Source organism: Gobius niger (assembly GCF_951799975.1).
Source record: "Gobius niger genome assembly, chromosome: 16".
NCBI lineage: Eukaryota > Metazoa > Chordata > Actinopteri > Gobiiformes > Gobiidae > Gobius > Gobius niger.
This window is the reverse complement of record NC_136867.1, coordinates 24,027,060-24,053,846: the sequence shown is the minus strand read 5'-3', so window position 1 is coordinate 24,053,846 and position 26,787 is coordinate 24,027,060. Positions and strand designations below refer to the sequence as shown.

Genomic DNA, 26,787 nt, shown 5'->3' with positions numbered 1-26,787 from the left:
GACATAGGGGGAAAAAGATAACACCACAGTTGAGAGCAGTACTTCGAACTTGAAACGTGCAGTTCTAGTTGATCCTGGAAGAAACAGGAAACAGTGGTCACCTGTAGTCAATATTTCTTTAGATAGCTGAGCCTGGCTGGTTGGATCCTTTCTCTGTGGGTTCATGTAAAATAAAGACAACATAGAGCTGATTCATGAACTAAGACACCTTTAAAGGGACTATACAGAGTTTAAAAATGCTAAAAATATCTAATTTCCTCCCGTTAAATGTTCCAACAATGTCCGAAGGTGTATAATGAGCCCAGACCTGTTCACCACAACTGCCTCTAAAATCCTGCACTGTCAAAAAGGTGTTAATTTGGGTCAGAATTGCCGTCATGCACGAGCTTAATATAGAAGCTGCAGTTACACGTATGACCTGAGGTGGCAGTAGTGAGTATAAAATGACTAACTTGCATCCAGCCTCTTTAATACAAATCTTGGTCTTCGTCATAGTCTCTTCCTCAGTCAGTGTAAGGGCTCGTCTTTGCATTTTATCTCATTTTATCAACTCTAAAAGATGACGTAAACCCTCCTTTATTGCCTCGATTCAGTTTTCCCTCTTTGTCCTGAACAAAAGGCGTTACATGGAGGTGCCATGGTTCCGCGTGACTCATCTGTGACGTCACTGGGGCAGAATAAAGATGGCGCTGTGCTGCGTCGATGGGAGATGGATGAGAGCCCTGTCTGTCAGCCGCATGAGGGATTGAGGGATTGTGGGGGGATGGGGGTGTTGGAAAGAGGGGGGGGTGGTTGTTATTGGTTGTGGGTGGTCCCGGGCGAGGGCAGGCGGGGGGGTCAGTCTGTGCCACGCTGGAGGCTGGAGGCTGGAGGCTGGAGGGATGATGTCAGACTGGGAGAGGGCGAGAGACAGAGAGAGGAGAGGAGGGAGAGAGGAGCATCTTGTCAGACTGAGCGATATGAAAAAAAACTGTGTTGAACGACATCAGTCATAAGTTTGGAAACGTCAGCCATTTCTGGTGACGACATCGTGAAGCTCAGTGAGAAAATGTCCAAACTGTGCAAAGCAGCAATCAAAGCAAAAGGCGAATCTATTCCACCTTTTTTTTTTTTTTTTTTTATATAAATGATCGGCTTCAGTGAGAATATACAATGTAAATAGTCTTGAAATAAAAGAAATACAAGTACATTAACCTCTTAATGCCTGAACCGAGCGTATTTTCTCCATTTCGGCTTTATCGAAAGCTTCTCGACAGGAGAGCAACAGTGTAATACCTCATTTGAAAGACCTACAAGAGTGATTGTAACTTTTTTGTCATGTTGTTTGTTATAATTTTATGCTTTTTTGTCATAGTTTTGTAAAAAAAAAAAAAATGGCATGTTTTTGTATTTTTATGTGTCGTGTTTTTGTACATGTTTTTGCCGTGTTTTTGTACATGTTTTTGTATTTTTTTCACGTGTTTTTATATTTTTTGCCGTGTTTTTGTATTTTTTTGTATTTTTTTGTATTTTTTTGTATTTTATTTTTTGCCCTGTTTTTATATATTTTTTGCCTTGTTTTTGTATTTTTTGTGTGTTTTATTTTTATTTATTTATTTTTGCCATGTTTTTGTATTTTTTTCTCATTTTTTAAATATTTTTTTGGTATTTTTTTGTCATGTTTTTTGTATTATTTTTTTTGTCATATATTTTTTTTCCGTATTTTTTTGTTGTGTTTTTGTTGCTTTTTTTGTTTTTTGTTCTTCACATTTTTTGCCAATTTTTTTGTCATGTTTTTGCCATTTTTTTGTCGTGTTTCTTTGAATTTTTTCCGTATTTTTTGTTGCTTTTTTATCGTGTTTTTGTTGCCTTTTCATAGTTTTTTTCATGGATTTTTTGTCTTAGTTTCTTCACATTTTCCCCCAATTTTTCACCAAACCATTTCCAGCACAGCAATTTCCATAAAACTACAGCAAAATCACAATGAGCTTCACAAAAAGACTAAATCAAAACACATTTACACAACATAAGAGCTTCTTTTTGAATGTGTCCACCGAGTTTCAGATTCAGATAGACTGTATATAAACAGCCTGGCTACTACATGCATGGGCTGGGTCTCAGGAGGATGGAGAGCAGGGGAGGAGGGGCGTATCCGAGGACGATAACCTAAATCCTTTGTCTGTCAGTCTACCATGTTACAGTGAGGTCAACATATACAAGTACATTGACATTATGGGGGCAAAGTGATGCAAAAATCCAGGCCAAATTTGGAGCAAGGGAGGATCAGATTAATGCCTAATAATATCAGGAGAGACCTCTGCAAAGGCGCTGTCTTAAGCTCGCAATGATAAAGATGAACCTAGCTACATATCGGTGAGTATTCGTTAGCAGAAATTGATCTCTCCGATTTAAAAAACACCACACCCCTCTCCTCTACAGTAGACCTTATTTCCTCTCAGGCCACGCCCCACCTCTCCCCAAAAAAACAACCCAAAAAGCGACTCACAATGGACCCGCGGAGCCAGGAAACCCCTTGTTCTTATCTCTAAGGGCGCAGGAACCAGGAAGTCTGTCTCCCTCTCACTTTGGCACTTCCTCTTCCCAAATAAACTCTCCCAAATGTATCATAACAAATACAAGGAAGCAATGATTTAGTTTTTTTTTTTTGGAGAAGGTGGGTCTAACAGGTTGAAAGCCCGCCATTTTGAGATCGTTGCGTTGCTGTCGGTAGGGTTTGCTCATTAATAATTGTCCGGTCAGAAAGCGACTTCGGGGTTGCCAGATTCTTTGACCGAAACCTGTTGCCAGTAAATCTACAGATGATAGTTTTGTAAGCAATTGAATTTAATGAATTTAATTTGTATTGCACTGTCCATCGTAGACAGAACAGCTCATGTCCAAAAGCTCCTCAGTGCCTGTGTTTTGTTCATTTATCTATTTCTACTTAACAATAATATTAAGATGTTACTTATTACTGCAGCTAAATGGTCTCTTTTCGCCTTTACTTCAGCTCCGTGTGGATTCTCTCGTGTTTATAGCAACTTATCCAGTAGCTTCAACATTTTGATTGTTTTGCTGCAGCTCTTTTTCGCTCAATATGAACGTGCTGTATCTAAGGCTGTAAACGATATATTTTTGGGCTCGATATTTATCGTCTGTTCATTTATGAGCATTTCCCCCGTATGTTTCCTTTGTAAAACTTTGATTTTAACTAAAGCAAATTGAGTTACATTATATTTCATGTTTATTGCGGCTTGTGTTGCATTTTTGGGATATGACGATACACTTTTAGAACAAAGGTTTAATTTTTATGCCTGAGAGTTGGCAGTATCGTTTGACTCAATAAAATCGTTTATCGCGATGCTTTCCTGCTTCAATATATCGAACTTCAAATTCGTTTTTTGTGACAGGCCTAGCTGTATCTCTTTATTTTGGATTTTCTGAGGACTTTTTAGTTGCTGGGTTAGTTTTTCAGATGAATAAGCTGCTGGACATAAAACGGCGTCAGAATCGCAGAGCTGTTAGCCGAGAGTTAGCGGCTAGTTAGCAACATTAGCAACATTAGCCTGTATCTTGTAAACACTGCAGACTCCACGCTGCAGCACTAACAACATTTAGCTCTGGTTAAATCCAGCACAGACTCTGATTTAGGGAGTGTCGTCTGTAATAAAGTCAGCTCTATGTGGAATATTGTATTTCCAATAAAGAATTCTCCAGTTTGTTGCTGTTTTCTCTCCTCAGCGAAGAGGTGGAGCTCCAGCCGCACGTCAAGTGGTTTCGGGAACTCATTAATGAATACGAGTTGTACAAGCATATATACTGGTATCGGTATCGGTGCATCCCTAGAAAATACGGTGCTGGAAATGTTAAAGTACTCTCCGATCAAAATCATCTTGACATCGTCTATCCCTGATCTAGACCTTGGTTTGAACCTGTGGAAAACCTTTGTTGCCCCTTGTTTGGTCGTTATTTAATCCCTGTTCAGACACAGTTCAGATTTAGTCCAGGTTAAGAACTTGTTTAGACTTCATTTCATCTTGGTTTAGTTCTTGGTCTGTCCTGTAGCTCTACTTCAGCCCTAGTTTAGCACTGACTCAGGTTCTCCAACTCTTTTGGCCTGGACCCTAAGAATGATCACGCAAACAACCCAGAACCCCGACAGCAAAAGCCTTTTATACGACTGGAGAGGCAGCAAAACATTACAAACATGTATTTAAACTGTTTATTTTGATAATGATCTGGATCTACCAAAGTATATGTGGTTTTGCCCTAAAAATACAAGAAACCAGTGGAATTTTCCTTCGAGTTCATCTTGAAATCCTCTAGTTTTCAGCTGTGTCTTTTTGTGCTTGACTGTAATTAGATCTGACTTTTATAAAGGTAAACGAGCTGTTTTATTGTGAAAGCCAAATGTTTTCTGAGGTGTAAAAGAAGTTCGATCCGCGTGGTTCTAATCAATGCCTGTACAATTTGCAACAAACCTAAATCCTATATCTTTGTGTGTTTTTTTGCAGCTGAGAAAGTATCGTCTCTGGGGAAGGACTGGCACAAGCTGTGTTTGAAGTGCGACCGCTGCAACAAGCTCCTGAACGCCGGAGGCCACGCGGAGGTCAGTGAACGCAACACACGCGAGACTCGCTTTGACGTTTTAACAGAATCAACGGCCTAACGTCGGCAGATAACAGCGCTGATGTCGTGGATTTGGAAAGAAAAATCAAGAGGAGGTTCCTATGAACATGTTCCTCACGGAGCGCAATTGTTGTAGCTCTCCTTCAAATTTAGTGACACGGCGACAGAGTAGAAAAGTTGATAGTTTTGTCTCATAACAACAGGGTCACAGGTAGAGTCATGATATTTACTATATCGAATAAATGAAAGACAACCAATACACTTTTGGACTCAATATTCATTCGTCTTTGCATTTTTTGTCACTTTTTCCAAATGTAATACTTTGTTTTACCCAAAGTAGGCTCATAGTCGTGAAGCTTGAATCTATAGATCCACCGATTCGATACTGGTATTGGATATCGGAGCCGATACTGGAAACAAATAAGATCTCAGGTATCAGCTACAAATATCCAATACTAAACCGATACCAGTTACGTTTGTCAAAAATAGAAACACTATAGTTTAAAACTAATTCAGCTGCAGTTTTGACTGAAATGTTGCCCGTTGTGTCCAATTTTTCTTTTAATTATCAAAATGACCCCTCACTTTGTTTGATTGTTTGCAAATCTTATGAAAGGAAGTTAGATTTCTTTACATCTGTGGCAAATGGTCACATTTATATAGTGCCTTTCTACCGGCTTTAGGCACTCAAAGTGCTTTACATCAAGGCACCAGTCACCCATTCAAGGCAAGGCAAGTTTATTTGTAGAGCACAATTCATACACAAGACAATTCAAAGTGCTTCACAGTTGCATAAATACAAGAAAGAAAATAGAATCTATAACATAAAATAAAATTAATCAATTACAGTAAAAGGCAAGAGTGCAGATAAAATACTTTCAGTTGTCATATACATGGGCAAAAAGAACTGTTTGAGCATTGTCAGAGTTGAGGCCTGTCTCACTTCCTCGTGAAGACTGTTCCAGATTTTAGCTGCATGAAACTGAAACGCAGCCTCTCCGTGTTTAGTCCTGACTCTGGGAACCACCAGGAGACCCCTCCCTGAAGTTCTCAGGGCCCGAGATGGTTCATACGGCTCTAGCATGTCAGAGATGGACTTCGAAAAGACAATGAAACCATGAAAAGACTTGAAGTGTCTTGCTCAAGGACATAACAACAGTGTGCACCTGTGGGCCTACCGGTCACTAAACGACCCGCTCTACTCTCTCACTGTCGCCCCTAAAGTATATAAACTTTAAAATATCATTAAAAAGCAAAACATTTTACCTGCTAATTCACTTTCTCTTATTTATAAATATATTTTTATCGTATTATAGTGTACGGCTTTGAACAATATTCCCTATAAGTAACTCTTATATAATCTCTGTTGGATTCATGGTCACTCCTCTCTCGGTGAAGCGCCCGGGGCCTTGAGTGCAGCCCGTGTGAGTGAATATAGGTTTATCTGAATCTGGGACAGTCACATGAGCTGTAGTGACTGAGTGGCCTCCAGCCCTGCACCATTGTTTCATTCATATATATGTGCACTTTTATCAGGCAGCAGAGGAGGACGTGGCTCAATCATCCAGGAGGAAATGAATTTAAGGCACGATCTTTTATGGATGATGTTTTCACTTCCTGTTTGTGGGATTATAGGGGTGGAATAACTACAAATGTAAAATAATGACGTCAAAATGATAATATAAAGAATGTAGAAGGTTTAAGCGCATGCCAGATCGGGCCCACCTAAGAATCTGATCTGGCCCACAGGAAGTTTCCCAGAATATTAATATATTAGGGCTGGGACAAAATATCATATCGTAATACTTTGTTTTGCAATACCAAGTACCAAATATCCCGAAAACTGCCATAACCGGGAATTTCGAGCCCTTGTAAATACACTCATTGCGACTTTTTCTCTCACTCTTTCTCAAGTCTTTGCATAAAATCACTTAGTTTTGCCGCATGACTAGTAAATATGTGTCCAACCAATAATCATCCATGTCGATAAGTGGACACAGCGCTCCTGACCCGCTCCCCGCTGTGCAGACGTCCACAGCCTCCATTAGTTTGACACGAGTCGATAATATCTGGGGCAGAGCGCTCCCTCCTGCTGCGTCACTGGAACAACCGCCTTTTAACGTTTAACCCAGAGCTGACACTTTATACACACAATAATGACGATACTACAGCGAAAACAGGACATAAATCTGGTCATTACAGGTTAAACAATGTGATATAAAAGTGCATGTTCACTTCAGTCTATTGGAATAAATGGAGCTGCTATATGTCAAAAAATGTTGAAATATCGGAAAAATTTAGAAAAAAATTGAGAAAAGTAGGTAAGTAAGTGTTTTTTCTTCCCTTTCTATCTTTTTGAGCGACAAAGCAATGCAAGTTGTGATGTTTGCAGCACATTTTTCCTTTTCAACTTAAGGGCCCCAAAACAATTAACCCCTTAACTCCCACCTGAACCGAGCACATTTTCTCTAGTTTGGCTTTACCCCAGTCCAAAAGCTTCTGGAAAAAAGCTGTGAAAATAGCAACAAAACTGAGACGAAAACAATGATGGAAATGTAACACAAAAGTGAAAAAACATTGACAAAAAAATGACGAAAAAGTGGCAAAAATGTCACAAAAATGTCACAAAAAATGACAAAAATTTGATAAAAACGACAAAAAATTGATTAAAAAATTTGGCAAAAAAATGTGACAAAAAAAATACAAAAAAATGACCCAAAAAAAATGTTATAAAAATTGATGGAAAAAATGACTAAAAAGTTACAGGTATAAGAGGTATAAGTTAAACATGATGAAGTATAGAACTCTTGAAGAAAAAATCATTAGAAAAGAAGTTAATTGCGGCCACATAACAGTTTGAATAGTATTTTCCTCCCCCTAAATGTTCCAGCCATGTCCTAATGTGTAGAATGAGCTCAGACCTGTTCACCACAACTGCCTCTAAAATCCTGCACTGTCACTCAAAACGTTGTTACTTGCGCGAGCTTAATATAGAAGGTGCAGTTACGTGTTAGACCTGAGGTGGCAGTAGTGAGTATAAAATGGCCAACTTGCATCCAGCCCCTTCAAATACTTAAAGTACATGTTTTCTTGTTGTTTAATGTTTAAGATCTTTGGAAAACATGTGATCTAAATGTTTATAATGACCGAAGAAAATAAACTTCTACTACTACATTTTTGCATATTTCTGGCGGTAGTGTTCAGGTGTTATTCCTGGGCCGACCTGAACCGGAGGTAGGGGAAACCTGACTGGCTGCCTTCTTTGCCCCTCTGATCCTCTGAAACGGTGCACCGCCTCCTGGGTTTGTCCCTGTTTCAGAGCGTGGTGTCCTGCACTGGTCACTGGTTCCTCTTCCTCCTGCACAGCTCCCTCCGCTCAGTCTTTCACCATCTTCTGGGAAGAGCTTAGCAGTTAATCTGTTTTATTCTCCAGTGAACGTCCATTAGCCAGAGCAATAGAAGGCATGTGTGTCTTCTCTGGGAGTCTTGCCCGCATACCTCCTCATTTTGTCCCTTTTCTGGTTCCTGTAGCTCCTCTTGTGATGCCTCCTCTGTGCGGCCGCTGTGGGGGCTCTGGGGGCTCTGGGTGCCTCTTCAGTGTCTCAGAAGAAGACATTTGTAGGCCTCAAATGGTATTAGCTGATGAGCTAGCTGCTTACTTTTAAAAAGCTGTTTCATTCAGGACAATTATGGACTCTCTGCCATGTTTTTGTGGAGGTTCAGTGTATTTTTTTAATGCAAAGACGTACAAAAGTATCCAGTAAAACGATGTGGAACACAGAACCCCAAATGCAGTTCACAGAAAACGGCAAAAAGTGCAGCTGTACTAGGAGAGAGGGAGGTTGCTGCTGGTTTACACGTCTCCATGAAGTATCGCTTCATCGACGTTAACAAAAAACTCCCCAGTATCCATTTTGATCATTATCTCTATTTGGGCCAGATTTTGGGGGCATTTTACCATGTTCCCAGTTCTTCCTCCGTCTCCCTCTCGTCTCCTCTCTCTCTCTCTCTCTCTCTCTCTCTCTGTATACGTATATATAATCCAGTTTATTTAGTGCAGGAGGAGGATGTGACTCCAGCTCAGACCCACAGGACTCTGCTGCTGTTTAATCTCTGTGATTACTGTCATTGTTAAGACAGTCTCTCCCACTGCTTCTCCCTGGACCACCTCCGTATCTGACGAGCTCTTCATCATTCTGCCATGTCACGTACTGTAGGTTTCAGCAAGAGTTTTCTCAATAAGAACAAAGAGCATCACAGTGGTGCTGCTGCAAACGCACGTTACCGGATTTGTAGGTTCACATTAAACAAAGAAGAACTAACATTGTGATTCTGTGGACCCTTACATGGTGCTCTGTGAACCCCCTCAATTGACATTTGTCGCAGTTTATCTAAAGTAGTCACTGAGTGTGTCTACATGCGCCTGGTTATTAGTCACATCCTGGTTATGACATTATTCTGTATGAATGAGCTTATAAGGGCTCGAAATTCCCGGTTATTTGCTGTATTCCTGTTATGGCAGTTTTCAGGATATGGTGATTATTTGACACTGAGAAATCTGGAAACTCAAATCCCTTGTTTTCATGATCAAATAAGGAAACGCGGCTTTTCGTATATTTAAGCTCTGGCAGGCGCATACATTATATTTTTGAGCACAAAACGGTGGAAATATTAAAAGCATCAATGTGTGGCTTATTGTGGGCCTTGTTCTTTGAATGGCCACTTTGCTCTCAATGTTTTGCTCATCCTCTACATTCTGAGCTACAGCAATGGCAGATTGCAGATAAGTCGTTACCTTCACCCGTCCTGGGTCTGTGTTTATCGCAGAAGTGGACCAGGGAGCTCTGGGAGAAGGTTTGAAGCCGGGGTTCACCGATAGTTAGTGGAGGAAAAACTTTATCCGTCTGTGTTGTGGTCGACTCCTCTCTACGTTCAGAGGAAAACCAGAAATCCACATTCCGACGCTTCTTTCCATCTTAAATATTCACTGCTTTTAGTTCTTTCATGGTTAAAATACAAACCTCCGTCTGCTCTTCACTCCAGAAACGGGAGCTCTTTGGACTCCTCGTCCATATATTCATGTAAATCATTAGTCATAGATAAATATGCTGTATTTCACCCATTTTCCATCGGCGACAGTGGCTGTGGGCCAGAATACATTTTATATTTTCTTTTTCTTTAGTCTCAAAAGTCCTGCTTTTGAACAGATAAAGCAGGCGTGGAGCTGATCAGGCGAGGGAAACGTAAGGATCTACAGCAAATAGTGCCAACATTATCTCTGACTGAGTGAAGTAAAAAGATCACACATTGATGTCCTGCCTTTAGCAGCAGAGCCACAGGTGACTGAGGCCCCGCCCACTGGAGCTCAGTGAAGCCCAGATCCACATTGTAAAGAAAATGACTCTTATTTATCAGCCTATGATTGATTTGATCGTTCAAACATATCAGGCTGAAAATAATAAAACTGCCACACGTCTGTTTGAAACTTCTCTTCCACATGATTGTGTTGGTGCTTCAGTCGTGTTTATGAGAAGTCGCGATAATAAAGTTTGTCCACAAGAGGTCAGTGTTCAAACAGAATGAAACAGCTCCGAGACTTCGAAACGTACAACACTTTTTTGCTAGGAAGGCCTCAAAGTGTTACAACGCTTCACTCGCCCATCACTATTTGTTATTATATGTAATTTATAAGACATGAAACATTGCCTTCACTGGGAGCCCTTAGTTCAATCTTCCTTTCGATAAGCAGACCCACAAAACTTTGAACTTTGGCAATGCCGGGAATCCTAGAAAAAAAGTCAGGAACCTCAAGTCTAGGAACCAGAGGGAATTCTCTTACACGCTTCTTTCTGTCATTGGGCAAGACATTTCCCCCTTGTTTACAGCTCTCTGATGAAAACAGGAAGCAGCTTTGTGACTCTTCTTTCTTCCTAAAAGCTCATGACTTGCAGAAAAGATGGAAACCGTTCTCGTCATAAACACATTCGGTCTATCCCCCCGCCCGCTCCGCAGACCCCTCTTCCTCTGCTCTGCTGGTGGATGATTGGTCATGTCTGGTATGTCGGGTCAGCGCCCTCGCGGCTCAAGTGGCTTCTTTAAAAGGACACTGAGATTAGCTCCTGTCCGCGCAGATCCGGGACATGCTTCGTCTGAACTGTGGCCCTCGTCCAAAAGCGGCAGGGCTCCACGTGATGAGGCCGCACCGCTCGCCCCCCGAAGGCCACGCCGGAGGTTAAACCAACGCGGAAATGGAGTCAGAGTCAAAGTCATACACATTTTTAACCCAGGCTTCTGACATTTAAACAAAACATTGGACTAAGGAGCTCTATCAAGGTGTGTGGGATGAGGATATCGATCTTTGATTCACTTCTCGTTAAAACAATCAAGGTCTGGAGCTCATGCCTCTAGGCCAGAGTAACAGTAACTGATTGTAACTGTATATTCTGTATATTCCTTTTTTGTACTATATGACATAACTATATTTTGTCTACTTTGCACTTTTCTGTGATGAAATAAATTAAATCAATACCGAGCCCAGCGTAGCAATTTTGAGAAAAAGATAAACTCTTTGGGGCGAGGGTTTTAAGCAGTTCTTGGGAAGTGCAAAGACTCCATTGGAATGCGTTTCTGTTTCTCCAGTTTGGCTTTACGCAAATCTAAAAGCAAAAACTGTGGCAAAAGAGCGACAAAAATGTGACGGAAAAGCGACAAAAACACAATAAAAAAGCGGCAAAAACTCACGACTCAAGAGTGACGAAAACGGCTGTAAACTCCTGTCGAGAAGCTTTTAGATTTGGATAAAGCTGAACTGGAGAAAATACGCTCAGTTAAGGTGGGTTAAAGAGGGTAAACTACTTTGGTCACATTGGTTATGAATTAAAAGCCACAATGTTTTGCAAAATCTACTTAAAGCAGTACTAAGTAACTCATGCCCCTAGAGGCCACAAGCGCCACTGCAGGTGTCAAGTTTGTGTCCAATTTAGTTTTGATTAGTAAAATTCCCACTTTTCCCTCCCTTTTGAATGTTTACAAGTCTTACGAAATAAAATTAGTTGAGATTTATCTCATTTATGGCATTAGAAAGACAGTATTTAGGCATTAAAGCAGTACTAAGTAACTGCCATAAGTGTTACGTTTTTTACTCATTAATTGTCCGTGAGAGTGAATACTACACTGACAGAAACGACAAAGGGAGAGAGGGATATTATACATTATCTCACACAATGGAGATCATTTTTTTCACTCAAACTTGACTGTAAATACTGTTTAAAGTGGCGCAAGCCCGCAGTTAGCTTTCATCACAACCATTAACACTTGTACTACCCCCAGAGAGACTACGGAAAGGATTTATTAAGGCAGACCTGGGCAAAATATGAGATGATTCAGTCCGGCCCACAACTTGTAGAGCATAAATTCATAAGTATGTCCAAAAAAAAGTAAGTCTCTAGCCCATTCCTGTGCGGAGTTATGATTTATTTATTTTTATTACCAGAATGCTCACTCCAGCCACTAGGGGGCAGATTAAATAAGAATGAAAGGAAAGAATTCTACAGGTGTCCAGCAGAGGGCACTGACATAATAAGAAATCAGGTTAAAAACAACACATTGTAGTCAAGTGGGAAATGGACAGTCTGCTCGGGCTCATTATTATTCATTTATTGAAAAAAAGTCGTCAATGTATTTTCCCAATCAAAATAATGTTGTTTTTTTTAATTTTGGAGCTTTTGTTTATGGATCCCGGCGATACACACCTCATATATTATACTTATATCCCGATACAAGTTTGAGTTATTGTTGGTGCGGCTCCGACTCATCTCTCATGTGGCCTCTTATGAAAATTAATTGCCCACCCCTGTATTAAGGTAAACAAGTTACTTAAAGGGAAATGGTTTAGTAAGATGTAGCAATATTATCATTCAAAACAGACAAATATCGTCATCTTTCTGTCATATCAAACAAACCTAGTTTCCTCTCGATTATAACCGCTGTAATGACGTCATCTGTCCTGACTTCTTCTCCACATCAGGTCCAGCCGCTGTTAAACCTCCCTCTGTGTCTCAGGGTGAAGTCAGTCTCAGTCTAAAGAAGACGTTCCCATTCACAGACACAGGGTCCCTTTGTGCCCGTCCCGTCCCCGTGTAACCGCTGTGAGACTGTAGAGCGTCTATGAGCCCGACGCGTGAGGACACAGGCAAATGGATTATCAATACGTGAACGGCCCACGCTGTTCTCAGCAGTAAAAGTTAAAACCGCCGCGTTACGATGATCAAATATCGCTCTTCATACTCCTGACCTCGGGTTTGGTTTCTGAATGCACAAGCAGACAGGAGGAAAAGTGCAGACAAGCTCAAATTAACATATTTCGATCTGTTGTTTTGCATTTTATTACCCATTTTTACTACAACTGTAATGGGAAGTGTGATCAAAATCATCTTTTCAGCCAATTATGTGGCAGTAACGGCTTCTACAGTTTTGCAGTTTGAAGGAGCACAATGGAAGATTTTTTATGTCTTATGAATTGATATCGCCTGTTGCTTCAGCCATTCCAAAGTTAAGTATAGGCATTTATATGATATATTGTACCTCTACCACTATGGAGCACTGAAATATAAGTATTTTCTGGAGGTATTTCTCAAACCCGGAAGACAAAACGTTTGGATTCAGTTAACTCCGCCCCCTCTCTCCGCGCATACAACTTTAGCAGTAGTAGAAATAGAAATACCACAGCAATAAGTGACTTCACGATGCTTCACGAGTTATAAGGAGTTGACATCTGCAACACAGCTTAATAAATGGCTAACACACAAGCTAATATGCTAACACACAAGCTAACGCGCGTTTTGATTGACTCACCGCTCTGTCCTGGCCTCTCCATCAGGCGTTTACATTATGGGACTCGCATTTGTTATAAAAGTTAATCCACTTTGATTCTGGTGAAGGTTCACCAAACATCCATCAGAGACGGTCACAGAAAAACACTATTTTGGCTGATAGTCGCTGACTCCTGGAAAGAAATTTCAACTTCTGGCGATTGGCCTCTTCTTTAAGAAGGTTGAATAAAGTCCTGCACCTCTCGTAATGCGTTTCTCTCTATGGCGTTATCGTTAGGTTAGAAAGAGCTCCTTCTTCACAACTTTAGGTGAAAACGTGACATCTTCTGTTCAGACGCTCAGGGTGCGTTTTTTTTTCCCTACAACAAAAATGATGAAAAAAAACTGTTTTAAAAAATAAAATCAGGCCGTAAGACATTACATGACAGACGTCGAGCACTTCCGTTCCACTCTGACGTCACAGAGGAACAAGTCAGTCCTTTACCAGGAGAGGGCGGAGCAGCTGCAGGATTCAGAAGGATTACTGAGAACAGCGTGAATTAAGCCAAAACCCACTCTGGGGGTGTTTTTGAGACAGAAATAGCACAACAATATGATTAAAAGCTCCAAAAAGTCGATGTTTTATTGTAAATGGCTATATTTTGTGACCAGGTCGGCAAATGAGCTGTTAGCCACATGGCCCATGAGCAAGGCATTGATTTGTCTGTGTGGGCTCTCAGTTGTACAGGAGTTGTCCATCTCAGATGAAAGTTCTTGAGTCATCGTCTGTACACTGTAGTTGAAGTGTAGGACGTTTCGCCTCTTCATCTTAAAGGCTCAGTGTCGCTGACGAAGCCTTTTGGATGAAGAAACATCCTACACTTCCAGACAATTTGAGACAAGTCTTTTGAGATGAAAGGATCCCGGCTCCCTGATCAGAGCCAGGAATCACCAGACCTGACTTTTGTTCATCTTTTCTCTTTGTTTTAATATTGTAGACGATATTTAACCAGTAACATATAATAACGACGTACTAGCCCCAATAAATATATAAAACTGAACTGTGATAAATCTTCAAAAAATGGGGTGCACAAAATAGTTATTTGAATGTTTTTCCGTATCTATTCCTCTTATCTCCTCCTTTCGTCCCGTGGCAGGAGGTGTCCCTCATGTTTTGGTCAAGCTCTGGGTGCATGTCCCTCTTTTCCCATCATGCACCGGGGCTCGTCTCTATTGAGGCAGAAAGAATGTTGTGTCTTAAAGAAACCAGTGATGAGCTCATCCAACAACGCTGCGGCTAATCCCGGTCTCAAAACCCAGATATTTCTAATCATTTTCAGGGTTTATTTATTTATTATTCTATTTAAAATCATCTCACTGACTGAAATATAGTAAAGTATAAAGATTTGTGTCTGTGAGTGTCATATTATAAATTGTTAAACTGATAAATGTCTTGTTTTTGTTCCCCACAGCACGATGGACGGCCCTACTGCCACAAACCATGCTACGCTGCCCTCTTTGGACCAAAAGGTGAACTGCACTTTTGTTTCACACCATAACAAACCTCTTTTTAAGAATGTTAACTGCACATTGTTCATGTTATTCAAGCTTTATACCAGCGTTTATTTTGTAAACTAAGATGCTTTGTCATAATTGTAGCCAAAGTGATATTTTTGATGACTAAAAATGGACTAAAACTGAATTAAAAGTAGTTAATGATGACTGAAACTATGACCAGAATGTCCAGATGTTGGGCTGAGGAATCAGATGACCCAATACATTTGTTAAGTGATTTAGCTGATTTTAACCTGTTGTAGGGCCGACTACAAGGCTCTTTTTAAATGTCTGATCACAAAGAAATATTACATTTACTGGAATTAATTATCAAATTATTATTTCCATACACAATGAGGGCTTATTTATATATTTAATTAATCTTCATTTTACCTGGAGAAGCTATATTGTACAGCTTTTGGCCTTTTATCTGCTGTTATTTCATCAAGAGCTTCAGATGAAGTTGTGTTTTTGCTGTGTTTATCTATCTAGAAATGAAAAAGAATCGTTTGACTATAACTAGATTTACTTACTGTAATGTATATTTCCAGGAGTGAACATCGGAGGCGCCGGCTCCTACATCTACGACGCTCCGGCGAACAACAACTCCACAAACACCGACTCTGCTCCGAAAACCGAGGAGAAGAAAGTCTTTGCCCCGAAAGCTGCATCCAAAGGTGAGAGCAGGGATGAACAGAAAACGTGCAGGATGACAAGAGTTGGACTCACTGTTCCTGAAGTTTGATTACAAATGGCCGCCGTTTGTGCTCTGAAACTGCTTGTACGTTTACTAGGGCTGGGTAACGTTACATGTTTCTGTACCGGCACTTTATTGATACTTGGTTTTCGATACCGATGCCTTAAAGGGACTATACAGAGTTTAAAAATGTTAAAACTAAGTATGTTCCAGCCCCTACATGTTCCAGCCACGTCCTAATGTGTAGAATGAGCCCAGACCTGCCTCGAAAATCCTGCACTGTTACTCAAAAAGGTCTTAATTCGGGTCCGAAGTGCCGTCATGCACGCACTTAATATAGAAGCTGCAGTTACGCATATGACCTTTGGTAAAATATCTGTCATACAGAGCCAGAAAACAGAACAATAACGTGTGAAAGATCTGCAAATTTACAATATCGGGTTAATCTCAGTCAAAAAATGTGTGAAAAATTGGGAATAATTTGGGCAAAAATAAGGAAAACATGTTAAAAAAAAAAAAAAAAAAGGGACAAAAATAGGGGAAAATGGGAGGGGGGGGGCTGTTATTGGAAAACAAAGGAGTTTATGATTAAAAAAAATGCCTCAAATACACAAGTATTGTAAGTATTGCAATACTTGATAAAGTATCAATACTTGGTATCGGAGCACAAAGTATTGCGATCCAAATCCGATCTGATATTTTATCCCAGCCCTACTATTTATAAGTAAAAAGTCAATGTTGTGTCCAAAATAACCTAAAATTCTTCACACACGACACATTTTAGGGCAAATTATAGCTTTGCCTATCAAAATAATTTTATTTTTTATTATTTTATTTTTTTTCCCCCAATTAAATTGTTTTCAGGGTAAAGGATCCAGGAAATATTTAGGAGGATCCGGCAAAAAATTAATCTGATATAATGGCCGGTTCCCCCAATCCATCACATCAGAACAAAAGTGTTCCTGAAATACAAATTTACAAATTAAGCACTGCGAGTGCCCCCAGGGGTGCCTTTATCCATGGTTGGGATACAGGCACAAAATCTGCTTTAAAGCATCAAAACCTGTACAGGTATATATAATTTTTTTCCTATACCTGCTTTCGATACTTATTTTACTTTATTTGATACCAGTAGTACCTAAACCTTTATTCCTAATACCAGACTGGTATCGTTCAACATTACCCAGCCCTAACATTTACTTGTGTTTAACATCTGTACAAACAGGAAAAGAAGACGGTTAAGTTTGTCACTGAGGCGACGTGTTACAGTGAGCGGTTGATTCAGGCTCGTCCTTTGCAGATTCAGTTGTTTTTTTGAGGTTGTTTTTCTGATAACATGTTCACAGTGTCAGCCTGGGCTTTCCCGGGGTTAACGCTCGATAACGCTTTCCCATGATGCACTTCTTTAAACAGGAAACCAGAGTGTTCAGTGCACGGCTTTTATCTGAACCGTCCCAGTCAATGAGAAGTTCAGATTCAAGAATTCTGTGCGTCATCTGATTCTGCCGTCAGAACAACATCCTCCTTTTTTCACTCTATTATTAAGACGGATAACTGGATTCATTATGATACATTACAGAAAAGTCTTATTATTTTTTATTATTCAAGAAAAGAATCTGGGAAAGACAAATCAAAGACATTCGCAGCAAGTACTTAAAAAAAAAGCTTAAAATCGGATTCAAACTGGCATAAATAATCATTCTTGGAGAGAGAGCCCACTGAGTGACATTGCTCAATTATTTATTATTATGTATTTACGGCATACATTTCTCAAAAACAGATAAACTATGGTCTTAAATAAATTCAGCTGCAGTTCTGATGGAAATTTTGCACAATGTTTTGCTCAAAAGTTTCCCTTTGTGTCCAATTTAGTTTTGAATAGCAAAATTCCACCTCTTTCCTCCCTTTTGAATGTTTACAAGTCTTACGAAATTAAATATGTTGAGATTTTTTGCATTTACGGCATCAGAAAGACAGTACTAAGTAACTCATGCCCCTAGAGGCCATAAGCGCCACTGCAGGGGTCGTAGCATGTTACGGTTTTTACTCATTAATTGTCCGTGAGAATAGATACTACGCTGACAGAGAAGGCGAAGGGAGAGAGGGATATAGTACATCCACAATGGAGATAATTTCACTCAAACTTGGCTGTAAATACTGTTTAAGTGGCGTTAGCCCGCAGTTAGCTTTGCCCGTTAGCCTGTTAGCTTCTTCTTCGTGATTCCATTGGTGTGTATTGGTGGCTCCGGTCCGGTGGCAGTCAAGTTGCAATTGTGATTTTCTGGCCTGAGACACCAGGGGGAGATGAAAGACCCTCCAATCATCCCATTAACACTTGTATTAAACCCAGAGGGACTAAACAAGTTACTTAGTAGTTATTTAGTTATGTGGATATACAGTATAGCCGGTCATAGAAATCATAGAAATGCCTTTAGCTAACGGCTCAAGGACGTATTGAATTGAACGTTTTACCCCCATAAGAAATACACGGAGAAGCCAGGCTCTACATTAAAGTATGGCGAGGTATGACATGTCCGTTTCATGTCATTTATGTAATTTCTGTCGTTTCTCTATCATTATAAGATGATGTTTCGTGGCCACTGGATGTGTCTCCAACCCGCCAAAAGCAGAAACTTACTGAATATGATTTAGCATTTAGCTCAGAGGAAACTAGTTCTTGTCTAAAGTCAAATCTCTGTACATTCATTCATTATTCATAACCAGGCTCACCAAAGCAAGGCGACTTTATTTAAATGTGGTCAATGGGTTGTCAATAGCTGAAAACATTTGGATCTTTCATTCATGTTTAATGGCTAATGCTAATGCCTATAGGAAATCGGGAAGTCCACATAAGTGTCAGTTCCTTATTATACTAGCTTATTAGATAGAGAGTACTTTTTCAACCCCAAACCATCATTATTGTGTGTTCGCAGCCGGCGGCATCACCACCTTCTCTGGGGAGGCCAATCTCTGTCCCAGGTGCAACAAGAAGGTCTATTTCGGTGAGTCTTCTCTCGATCTAAAAGTATGAGTGGATGTGTTGAGGATGTTAATGAAAGTGGTAACGTTGTGGACGATTGTTGGATGTTTTTCGTTTTTGCAGCGGAGAAGGTGACGTCTCTGGGGAAGGACTGGCACAGGCCGTGTCTCCGGTGCGAGCGCTGCAGTAAGACTCTGTCGGCAGGAAGTCACGCAGAGGTGAGGGGGAGAGGAAGCCGTGGTGATTATTATCGGTGCAAAAAGAGAAATGCAAAGTCACAAAGTCTTCTCTCTCAGCACATGTGAACTAAGGCGATTTACTGCCTAATAGAGGGGGCCAAACGTGGAGACAATGTTCAAAATTATTTGCTTGATGCCGGTCAGATGAAAGGACTTAAAGATGAATGGGGCAGGTGTGTAAATTAATCATTTCCAAAAAACATTCTTTCCAAAACTGTGTCTCTCCCTTTGAGTCAGATCTGCCCCTGTTCCAACTCATGTTATGACATGACAATCGAGAACAGGGTTTAAATTAATTCAAATCAAGGCCTTAAACGCAATTTAAAAAGCATTACATTGGTATAACTGGTAGTAAATCAAAATTTCTTGTAAAACTGTGACATTGCTCAACGAGTTTTACTGTCTAAGTTAATCAAATCTCACAAAATGATGGTCTAAAACACATTCAACGGCAGTTTTGGCTGCATTTTGAATGAATGACTATATGCAAATCTCATGTGCCCATTTTTTCTGCATTTGTAGCATTAGAATATAGTAGAAGAAGATTATTTATATAGCGCCTTTCACAGACATGGTCACAAAGCGCTTTACATGAGACAATTGTACATTCACTCCATACTCAGTGGTGGTAAACTACAATTGTAGCTTCAGTTTCCCCTGGGGGAGACTGACAAAAGCGCTGTCGCGACTGCACACATCTGTAAACATCATTCATCCTGGCCTATTGTACATGTTTTAGTGGTAGGGGAAACCGGAGTACCCGGAGGAAACCTACGCAGACACAGGGAGAACACGCAAACTCCACCAGGTGGGAATCGAACCCTGGACCTTCTAGCTGTGACGCGAGAGCTACCGCTAACCGCTGCGCTACCGTGCCGCCCAGTAGGTGGGCATTAAAATGGCATTTAAAAGCATTAAATTTGACTTGCCATGGCCTGTATAAACCCCGAAGAATGTCAAAAATGCGACTTATTGCAGATGTCAAAAAAAAAAAATTCTTTCACATTTTCAGATCTTTTTTTTATATATCATTTCAACCAGAGCTGTTCATATCAGTTAACAATATTTGCATTCACAAGTACAGGTAACAACATTTTATTTTGTCATATTTGCATCTAAGTCATATTCAGTTATAAGTCCATAAGGAGAGAGAGTCTATAGTTGGTAGATGTGAGTAATATTCCTCCTTTTTCAAACGCCAATGTATCTTAACCTCTTAACTCCCGCCTGAACTGAGAGCATTTTCTCCAGTTCAGCTTTACCCAAATCCTGTAGGCCAGTGTAACGCCTCATTTGAAAGCTAAGGTCTACAAAACTCATCTAAATGGATCTTTTTCCTCACGTCATCAGATATTTTTTCCATCATTTTTTTTTGGTAGTCAAGTCATTTTTGTAACTTTTTTGTAATTTTTTTTCTTCATTTTTTTTTTTTTTTACTTTTTGTCACATTTTTGTCATTTTTTTCTTCATTTTTTCTTCATTTTTTTGTCATTTTTTGTCAAATTTCTGTCAATTTTTTGTCTTTTTTTCTTCATTTTTTTGTCATTTTTTGTCACATATTTGTCACATTTTTGTCATTTTTTCGTCATTTTTTCGTCATTTTTTCATATTTTTTTTCGTCATTTTTTGTCAATGTTTTCTCACTTTTTTGTCACATTTTCATCATTATTTTCGTCTCAGTTTTGTTGCTATTTTCACACCTTTTTTTCCCAGAAGCTTTTGCACTGGGGTAAAGCCAAACTGGAGAAAATCGTGCTCGGTTCAGGCGGGAGTTAAGAGATTAAAGAGGAAAATGAGTGATAAAATTCAACAAAATGTGCTGCCTTCGTGTTTTTGTACTTCCGTGTTATGTAATGATTAATATTGTGGCTTGGAAAAATATATTATGTTACGATTTCTCACAATATACAGTCGGTATCAATCATTTGTGAGACGCATTACAAAAAGGAATATGCTTGGGCCGAAAGGAGTCGAGCAGACAGTAGGGGGCAGCACTGCACCTCTTAAAGCTCCTTACTGACTCCAAGTCCCATTCATTTCTTTGCACTGACTCTTCTTTGTCACACTCAAACTGCATGTCTACTCTTTGTATTCATTTTTATTATTCACATTTATTTTAGACCTGGATCTGTCCTTTTATAGACCAGATTTAGCCCTAGATGTCTAAAGTTTGAGAACCACAGCTCTTCTTTACATCATATTACCTTCCTTATCATATTAATGTTGCAGAGAGAATCTACTAATGCTACTTTCTTGTCTTGTTTTCTCTCGCAGCACGACGGACAGCCCTACTGCCACAAGCCCTGCTACGCCGTTCTGTTCGGGCCCAAAGGTAACCGCTAGAGGGCGCTGTGGTGTCCACTGTATCACCGCACTGAATCTGAATGTGTCTGAAGACTTGAAACGCGCTGGAGCGAAGTCTGCACAGAATAACAACTCTCTCAACGGCCGTGTCCTTACAGAAAACACATTAATGTTTGAGGCAGCTTAAAAAGGACAATGTGAGAAATGAGGAATGTCTTGTTAAAAAGCAAAACCCTGGAGAATGTGTAAGTTAGTGTTTATATAGTCTGTATTATACTCTAAACAGTGGCATAGATGTCTCGTCCAAAACCGCTCAGATTTGTGTGATTCTTGGCCCATTCCATGTGAAAAAATTAGATTTCAAAATGTAAAATACTGCAGATATCGCCCTCAAAAAGCATCCAGACACTGCAATATGTTTATGTGTCGTTTCTCCGTTACTTTGAGCTGTTCTTACTGTTCCAGAGGTGGGGAGAGTAGCCCAAAAATGTACTCAAGTAAGAGTGTAGCAGTATTTAGAGAAATTTGTGATACTAAGTAAAAGTTTGATTCATGTTTCAGTCGTGACATAGATTATGAGAAACAAAACACTAAATACATTTATTTTACGCCTCAAAATTAATATTTGCCACTTAAAGACTCATTCACAAAGGGACAAGTTACTATTTTTTTTTAATATTACTCAAAAACTACTGAATGAAAAAACTGCAACATTTTATTTTACAGTACCCTTGATACATTGTGCCTAATTAAATTTAGTACAATGTAATGTGCTCTGTAACAATGTGTAATAATTTGTACCTATGGGTTAGATACACAATGGAATAATATGTATTTGTATTTTGTTGGTGCATAATGTAATAAGACATATCTCTACTCTAACACTAACCTAACCCTAAGGGTCTCGTGTCCTAATACATTATGTACCTACAAAGTACTAATACAAGTTATTCCATTGTGTATCTAACCCATAGGTACAAGTTATTACAGATTGTTACAAAGTAACAAAGCCAAAGCCATGGCACTTGAGAACCACTAATGAAAAACATTGGCATTTGCACAAAAAAGTTCTTTACTTTAGGTTAAAATGGCGAGGTTTGGCCCTTAGTGTTTTGGCAATGATTAAAATTGGCCCTCCACAACGCAAACTTGCCTACGCTGATGTAAGGGGAGGAAAATACTTGATTTTAACATTTTTAAACTCCATGTAGTCCACAATTTTTGCTAAACATAGTAGACAATTATATGTAAGATTTTGCTAAAGATTGTACCCAGCTTTCTTTAGTTTGGCCTTTTTTGTGATACTTTCACTTCCTTATTAGACTCTGAAGTGACATATAGGCAAACTATTTTAACTGTACCAGGATATAGTTACTCAAAATATTGTGTTGCTACCCAACACTGTCTGTAAGTGACAATAGGTTCATGTTCAAAAATCAATCGAATTTGAATTAATATGGAGCGTTCATTCATATTTTCCATATCTTTTCCTAAGAATTACAAATTGTGTGTTTTTTTGGCTGTATTATAATGAATTATCAGATTTTCTGACTAGCAACTTTTTAGAGTAGCATTTTCACCTTTTTACTTACTTTATACATCTTCTTGTGTCATATTATTTTAAAGTAGCACTATATTTCGTCTACTTTACCCACCTCTGGTCATAAGGCAAGACTCCAGTCACATTAACAATACCTCCAAGTAAAGGTTTTCCCGACATATTCTCAGTACTTTGTCGTTATTGCATTGAAACCCCCACATCCACACTCTCCTCCAAACTTCTCGCTTCTTGTCCTATAACGCTTTTGCCTTTTTTATCTGACCCTGTTTTTTTGTCCCTCTGTGCTTGTGGTTCGTTGCAGGCGTGAACACTGGCGGCGTGGGCAGCTACGTCTATGAGAAGGAGCCCAGCGCAGTGAACGAGCCCTGAGCCATTTACCCTCCTCCGACAAACCCCCCCTCACCACCTCCTCCTCCTCCTCTTCCTCCTCTGCACCGCTCCACTCGATCATGTCCCCAAACAGTGTTATTTTCAGCCCCTGTGCGGCCATTATCCAGCATCCCGCCTCTCCCGATCGACCTCTGCCCCGAAATCCGCAAACAAAGCGGCGATTATGAGCAAAACAAATACATTTGGTTATGTGACTTCTACCGCATTTGCCATGTTTACACTTTGTATATAAAACACTAATTGTACTAAAACGTCGTGAAATCAACAGTGTTAGATAATAAAATAGGTGTTCGTTGACTTCGGGGGAGATTTCAAGTGAAGCTTCGGTCATGGAATCATTTCTTTTAAATGGTATATTACAGTTTTCAATCCGTTTGTGATAAACTACGTTATGAGTTCACACGAAAGACACTTCTCTTAACCCCTCATAATTAATATTTAATAGATATTTAGAAAAGCGTTATTCGAAATGAAAGATAGCCTACAGACATGTCATGCTATGGGGCGTATCCTAAGTCTGTTATGGAAATCATTATATTTTTCACTCTTTTGAGACATTTTCTGACAAACTATAAGCATATTTAAAACACACAAATAAAGTCAAGTCAAAATCAGGTCATTACTAGTGTTTTTAATGAGCAGATTGTTCACTGGAAGCAAAGAAACAGCAATAGAAATTAGCCGTTAGCTTGTGGCATGAAGCTAACGTTAGCATTATAGTTAGCATTCTCTGTTATTTATGTTTTACGGGCTGTTTAACTCCTCTCCACGTGTCTGTATCTTTATTTGGCAGAAAGTACATCTATAGTTCAGCATTTCTTAAAGTAATGGTGGACTAATAGGTGAAAGAGTTGTTAGTTATCATCAGTTTTCTTCGCTGATAGATAGCCTACAGACACGTCATGCTATGGGGCGTATCCTAGCAACAGGGAAGGAGGTCTGTTATGGGAATCATTATATTTTTCACTATTTTTAGATGTTTTTTTGGCAGATTATAAGCATATTTCAAACACACAAATAAAGTTAAGTCAAAATCAGGTCATTATGAGTGTTTTTGATGTGCAGATTGTTCACTAGAAGCAAAAAACAGCAATAGAAATTAGCCGTTAGCTCGTAGCATGAAGCTAATGTTAGCATTGTTGTTTGCATTATCTCTTATTTATGTTTTATGGGCTGTTGGACCACTTTACTCCTCACAGTGTCTCTGTATCTTTACTTGGCAGGAAGCAAATCTTTAATTTAGTATTTGTTGAAGTAGTGGTGGAGTAGTTGGTGAAAGAGTTTTCATCAGTATTCTCCCTCGAATGTGTCCATTGACCAAAGCCTTGATAACTGTGTTAGATTAATTTTATTGTCTGTTTAATATTTCCGTTTTTAGTTTGTTCCTAATGTTTGACAGTAAATATGAGCCCCTTTAGAGCAGAACCAACAGGACCTTAACTTAACCACGTTGTCACAGGAAGTCATTAAATGATCTTTGCCCAAAAATAGGCCTTAAATGTTTCAAAAAGTATTAAATGGGATTCCAACTGGCATTAAATCTACATTTATTGTAGAATAATTGGGTCTAAAACACATTCAAATGCAGTTTGGGCTGAAATTGTACAGTTATTTGCTTAAAAGTGGCCCATTGTACCCAGTTTTCTTTTGATTATCAGAATTTCCCCTCACTCAATCTTTATAAATTAAAATATAGATGAAATATACACAGCTTTTTTGGCCTTTGTGGCTACCTGTTTAACCCCTGGCCACTGTGTAAGTCAAAATGATGAATTAATATTAAGCTAATGCGCTTTATTTGTCATGATACAATTGTATTGTACAATGAAATTTCTCCATCCAGATATGAGGAGAACTTGCAAACGCCTGCATGTTCTGGGAATTGAACCTGTGGTCTTCTTTCTTTACGGCAAGAGCGCAGACTTCTTTGCCGCAAAGTCCAATAAGATCATAACAAAAAAAATATTTAAAAAATTGCTCACAAAAAGCCATTGAATCGTCCTCGACTTCTGAAATCTCCCCCGAAGCCACGTCTGTATTTCTACTATAACAGTGTTCTCTGGGTGAAATGCATCGTGGGTAGTGTAGTTTTTGAGCGTGGACCTGAGAGGCAGCTGCAGCGCACAGGTGGCGCACAGGATGCCAATAAATCCACACGTTTGGACATTTTTTGGCTCCTGTCCACATTCCTGTTCGGAAAATTACACTGAAGTTTCAACACTCGTCCGACACGTCCGTAATGTTGCGTCCAGAGTTACTCGAAGCATGTGTTTCTATGATGTTTTCTTTTTTTTTTTTTGCTAACACTAATAAATAAAAGGTGTCTTGACCAGTGCAAAGCCAAGAAATGACAGCGCTGTGTAAAAGTTCTGAATAGGAGGTTGATTAAATGCACTAAACCAAGAGCCAAAGCAAGTTTAGAGATGATGAATTTGAGATTTCATGAAACTACTTTGAAATCCAAGAACTTTGCCTGGACTAAAACAAAGCTTAGTTCATAAATAAATGGCTTAACCAGGCCTGAGACGCAAACTGTACATTACTTAAGTATAGTATAGTGGACGTTACTTAAAATAATCGCATTGCTGGACACATTTTTGCAATTATTGTAAGTCAAAGCCATCCATTAAAGGGGCTATTTGCAAGTTCGCCATTTTATACTCACTACTGCCACCTAACTGCAGCTTCTATATTAAGCTTGTGCATTGGAACATATAGGGGGAGGAAAAACTCTGTATAGTCCCTTTAATGCTGCGAGACATGAGGAAAAATGGTAATACCATCGTAGTGAGTGAATACACGTTTTCCGCCATGTCTAATAGGGCTGGGCAATAGGATGATAGAAATCGAATCGTGATCTGATCTCCATGACGATCTGCTTTTTTGGCAAATCATCATATCAGTGGTTTTTATGTTTAACACAGCGACGAGCTCAAATACTGACACTTTTCCCCACTCGCTGCTTCTACTCTTAAGATTAAACCAGGGGAAAGCTAGGTCTAAACCAGGTCGGGCAAATCTGGGACTAAACCAGGAAGTGAACCAGACTAAAGCAGAGACTGAAATCATGGTTTATCCCAGGACGGAAATAAAAAGGACTAAACCAGTGACAGAATGAAATGAGGATTACCCTGGACTAAACCAGGACTAAACTCAAGGACAAGAGAACGCTGGGTTTGAATCGGGTCTAAACCTGGACAATATGACAGCCTGAACCAGGGTTAAACCACGAGTGAAGCACGTCAAAACTAAACTATGTCAGGACTGAAAACAGACTAAAACGGGTCTTTACTAAGAACTAAACACCAAGTCTAGAAGAAGAGGCACATTTTCTCCAGTTAGGCTTTACCCAAATCTAATCTAAGCTTCTTCCTCATTGTGATTGTCACGTTTTTGTTAAAAATAAAAAATGTGCTTGGTTAAGGTAGGAGTAAAGGGGTTAAAAGCATGATTTGTGAGAAAATCTAAATCGTGATTTAAACAAAAGAAAATGGTGATGCGATTTTTTTTTTTTCTATTTGGCCATATCGCCCAGCCCTAGTGTCCAATTTGCTTTTGAAAATGTCCCTTCATTGCCCTCTTTCGATGGACTGTTTGCATTATTAAAGAGACTAAATGCAAGTTGGTAATATTATACTCACTAC

General features: G+C 39.5%; 1 protein-coding gene across 2 annotated transcripts in view; it reads left to right on the top strand.

Annotated features, from left to right (window-relative positions):
• crip2 (cysteine-rich protein 2) overlaps window positions 1-23,320 on the top strand; it is a 55,008-nt gene extending 31,688 nt beyond the window's left edge. Inside the window, exons 2-8 of one of the 2 annotated variants that reach the window (XM_079573589.1) lie at window positions 4,494-4,588; window positions 14,891-14,948; window positions 15,524-15,649; window positions 18,600-18,671; window positions 18,773-18,867; window positions 21,163-21,220; window positions 23,055-23,320. In XM_079573589.1, the coding sequence (XP_079429715.1) occupies window positions 4,494-4,588; window positions 14,891-14,948; window positions 15,524-15,649; window positions 18,600-18,671; window positions 18,773-18,867; window positions 21,163-21,220; window positions 23,055-23,122 (572 nt within the window). In that variant the 3' untranslated portion in view covers window positions 23,123-23,320. The remainder of the gene's footprint in view (window positions 1-4,493; window positions 4,589-14,890; window positions 14,949-15,523; window positions 15,650-18,599; window positions 18,672-18,772; window positions 18,868-21,162; window positions 21,221-23,054) is intronic. The other variant, XM_079573590.1, reaches the window with a different exon arrangement.
• Window positions 23,321-26,787: the final 3,467 nt, after the last annotated feature.